At 33.1% G+C, this 4,414-nt stretch overlaps 1 protein-coding gene across 1 annotated transcript; it reads left to right on the forward strand.

The window, feature by feature from the left end:
* The first annotated feature begins 685 nt into the window (after window positions 1–685).
* On the forward strand, window positions 686–3,643 carry LOC149260827 (GDSL esterase/lipase At5g03810-like). The gene is made up of 5 exons (XM_089380771.1): window positions 686–1,013; window positions 1,267–1,397; window positions 1,495–1,728; window positions 2,869–3,124; window positions 3,272–3,643. Exons 1-5 carry the CDS (start codon window positions 746–748, stop codon window positions 3,463–3,465), a joined length of 1,083 nt encoding a protein of 360 aa, XP_089236897.1. The 5' UTR covers window positions 686–745; the 3' UTR covers window positions 3,466–3,643.
* The last annotated feature ends 771 nt before the right edge of the window (window positions 3,644–4,414 follow it).

Raw genomic sequence — 4,414 nt, forward strand, 5'->3', positions numbered from 1 at the left:
TAACAAGCTACTTATTTTCAACCATAAATTTTGTTGTATGATGTCCCCACCTTTTTCAGAATTTAGTGCATTGTACTGATTGAGTTGCAAACCCTGCAACTACCTTCCTTACCACATATAACTTGTTTGAGCTACATGTCTTGTTATTGCGTTTGTCCAACAAAACAACGTGTCACACAAACGCCGTGTCATTTTAAAATTTAAATGAGATCTCACAGCCTTAATTTTAAAACACCGTGGAAAATGTGTATTCATGAGGGTTGGAATTCCAAATTAAACAGCAAACATTAGTATTTATTTGTGTGAGGTGTAATCTTTATTTAAATTTTACGAAAACAATTGAACGTGGAAACACGTTGCGGTTATTACGATGTCTGTTTAATATTATTTAAAATTTATGAAAAAAAATTGAAGGTGGAGACACATTGTAGTGATTACAATTTCTGAAAGCGTACTAAAATTCAACCCAGCCTCACAGAATTGATGGCATCCCATTATTTGAGCAAATGATTCTTCCATCTCAATGTAAACACACTTTCATATAAAGTAATCATAATAATAATTTTTAATCGCATTGCGCGGGCATATTTAACCCGTCAAATTCCACACTGTGATCCGTCACGCAAATTCCATACTTTGATAAGTCACGCAGGTAACTCATCGCTATGATCAACCGACCGATGTAAACCGATCAGGCTGTTATTTAAGGTGGGCCTGCCATAGCAATTCAGACAAAGTAGTAGCTATGGAGGCGCGTCTTAATGTTTGCATTATCACATGTCTCAGTATTTTCCTGGCATTGTGTGAGCCAAATTTAACAGACGCAAAGACAAATGCCACAAAGCCTCTGGTTCCAGCCATTTACATATTTGGGGATTCTACTGTAGACCCTGGCAATAACAATGGACTTGTAAGTCTTGCGAAGGCCAACTTTCGTCCATATGGGAGAGATTTCATGGATCATAAACCCACTGGCCGATTTACCAACGGAAAATTAGTAACAGATATAGCCTGTAAGTTTGTACTTACTACTGTCTCCATTTTTTCGCTTTCCATGAGAAAGGAAATATATCATGGCTTAGTTTGCATGGCTCGACATATTTTATAAGTGTTTCTAGTTGATTCGGTACAGTTTTCTGTATAATGATCACAAATCCAGGACTGTTTTTATGCTTTGGAAAAATGTTTAGTTTTAATTTTTCCAATCTATACTCTTATTATCAGTTGGTAATAATGTTTATCTTCAATTTTTGCAATTGTATGCAGCGGGATTGACAGGCCTTCCAGATATAGTGTACGCATATTTGGATCCCGAATTCCAAGGACCCCGAATTCTGACAGGCGCCAGTTTTGCTTCTGCTGCTTCTGGATACGATGATACTACATCACTTACCATGGTTAGCACATGTTTTAGATGTGATGGTATAGCGATATAAGGATTTAGATATATGGAAAATCATTTCATAGCTGAAATATAATCTTGAATTTGTGCAGAATGTTCTAACTATAGGACAGCAGTTGGAGAATTTCCAGCTTTATCGAGAGCAGCTTGTAAACATGGTAGGCCGGGAGAATGCCAGCAAGATAATATCAGGAGCCTTGTTCGTGATAAGTACGGGAACCGATGACTTTGCCAATAACTTCTATATCAATCCCCTTACAAGAGCACAATATACTGTTATAGAGTTCCAGGATCATCTTCTCGACTCTCTGTCAAAATTTATCGAGGTGATCATATTGCCTTTTACATTGTGATAATTTAATTGATGTAATTCATGATCCGTATAACAAATCAAATGTCAGATTTAGTCCTTACTAGGTTACAGGTTTAAATTTTGATTTAGTCCTTACTAGGTTACTATGTTACCGATTTAAATTTCGATTTAAATTTTGATTTAGTCCTTACTAGGTTACAGGTTTATCCTTTCCTCTTCATATGGATCCATGTCTCGACAGTCTCTCTGTTGGACCGCTCCATCAAGCTATTTACAGCTTCTGTTTGTATTCAGATCTTTATATGCCCTTAATATAATCTATTTTGATTTTCTTTCTGAAAAAAAAAAGTTACAGGTTTAAATTTTGGGATATGGTCTTCACTAACTTACATGTCCAAATCTTATTGGAAAGGTTGAAAATGGAGCCATTTTTTTTTAGGGAACTAAACTATTTCACCTGCTGTCCAAGATCAGCCAAACTTGACACAATCATTTGGACAAGTAGTTGTTCCATCTAACAATGTGGCGAAATATCAGTATTTAGACTTAAAATCTAGAAAAGTGATAAACAATTTATTAGTCTGTTTTTATCAAAATTATGAGCATTTGATAGAATCGTTTTTATCGGATATAATCAATATTAGACATTACGAAAGTGATAAACAATCGGTTGATCTGATATCGAAAGTGATAAACAAATAGTTATCTGTTTATGTCAATTTTGATTTATTCGTTTCTAAGAAAATTGATAATTATTTGATTGAATTGTTTTTTTAAATTTTGATAATGATCTGATTGAATACTTTTAAATAATATTTATAATTACTTGATCGTATTGTTGTTTGGAAATGAACTGGTTTACACTGACGATAAAATAATTGTGTAATTTTATTAATATTTAAATTAAATTGATTTAAATTTTTCGAAACTTGTAGACATCTTGATACTATATTATAGTTCAATTTTTTTAGTTAAAATATATAAATATGTTTGAGATACATTTCAAAATAAAATACTATTTATTTTTTTCATATTATTATTTTTATAATCATGAATAAATTATTAATGAGAACATTGCGCTGATATAATTGTGGACACTAAATGATTTTGTAACAGAACATTTACTTGTGACTATCGGATGATTTTGTGACAGGGTATTTACAGCGAAGGTGCCACCCTATTTGGCCTGATTGGTCTTCCTCCTTTTGGATGTTTGCCTTCACAAATTACTCTCCACAACTTTTTCGGTAACAAATGCGTGGATGAATTTAATGATGTTGCGATGTCATTTAATCAAAAAGCTGCAGCCTTACTAGAGACTTTGAAACCCACGCTTCCTGGTCTTAAAATGGCTTATATTGACATATATGATAAGCTGCTTGACATCGTAAAGAATCCCAGTAAATATGGTAATATTCTAGCTCTTTCTTATCCCTTCATGCTTCAATAAGTTGCAGGGCATTTATGTTCGGAGCTTACTGACCATTTATAAATTAATGTGTGGAAAACGTTTATGCTGGGAGCTTGCTAACTGTTTATAAATTAATGTGTGGAAGGCTTTGAAGAAGTGAGGAGAGGTTGCTGCGGAACAGGTTTGCTGGAAGCATCAGTACTGTGCAACCCTGCGATCCCCATCTGCCGCAATCCAACGACACACGTGTTCTGGGATTCTTACCATCCAACAGAGAAAGCTTACAATATCCTGGCACAACACGTCTTCTTGCAGGCTGTTTCGATTCTACATCTGTGAACAATTCATTCAAACTGAGAATTTGGTGTACGTAAATGATTAAAAGCTGCACCCATTAAAACCACAAATGGATGTAATTCAGTGAAGCAAGAACCGAATCACCGTGTGTAATACATAATCTCGATACGCCACATTAATACTATATAACTGTAGTCGTTGGAATCTTTCTTATAGTTTACACCTTTTCTTATTATAATCAAATGTATATTACAAATAAAATAATAATCCAATATATGATAGCATAAGTTTGGGGTGGTTGAGTTCTACTTATAAATTTGCATCAGAAAACATCAGTGTATGTATAAATTAATTGGGGATTTGAACCTCATTGTAAAGGGATTTGAACTCGAATTTCATAGCCAATTTAGCGGTCTCTAGGTTTATTTTTCAGTTAATTTTCAACAAATTCAAAAATAAAAAAATTCTATTAATTATCAATAATATTTATTAAAATCGCAAAAACATGTTCTGGGACACTCGCAATGTAACAGTGTATCAACTACCCTAAGGTCCTTATGATGTAAAGGTCACTAAGTTGGTAAATTTCTTAATGAGAATGAATGCTTTCGAAAACAAGTTATAGGGTTCCTGAGACAGCTAAATCCAAAACAACTAAATCCAAAATATCATTTTTTATCATATTTTTTTTTATGAAAAACTAAATTTTTTTAGATTTTTTATTTAAATTTATTTTTATAAATATTTAGTTAAAATTGTATACAATTAAATTAAACAACTACTAAATATAACGTCTATTCCTCCTGCTCACCAACTCCCTCACCAGTATCCTAACATAATGCTAACTACAAATAATACAATTCACTTCTTTAAGCTAAACAAATGGATTAAGTTGAAGCTAAGCAACTGAACCAAGTTAAACTTAACGACTAAATATGTTATTAGTACAAGTTACTTTGCACTCTATGTTGAGTGCGCTCTTTATATTAGT

This window comes from Pinus tabuliformis, chromosome 6 (assembly GCF_031772625.1).
Source record: "Pinus tabuliformis cultivar Carrire ecotype Pingquan chromosome 6, CPIR1, whole genome shotgun sequence".
NCBI classification, from domain to species: Eukaryota; Viridiplantae; Streptophyta; class Pinopsida; order Pinales; family Pinaceae; genus Pinus; species Pinus tabuliformis.

Bases quoted from the DNA above. Each gene is read 5' to 3' on its own strand.
- LOC149260827 (XM_089380771.1), top strand. From the start codon at position 746: ATGGAGGCGCGTCTTAATGTTTGCATTATCACATGTCTCAGTATTTTC. The intron at 1,014-1,266 runs GTAAGTTTGTAC...AATTGTATGCAG, and splicing joins ATTAGTAACAGATATAGCCT to CGGGATTGACAGGCCTTCCA. The intron at 1,729-2,868 runs GTGATCATATTG...ATTTTGTGACAG, and splicing joins CTCTGTCAAAATTTATCGAG to GGTATTTACAGCGAAGGTGC.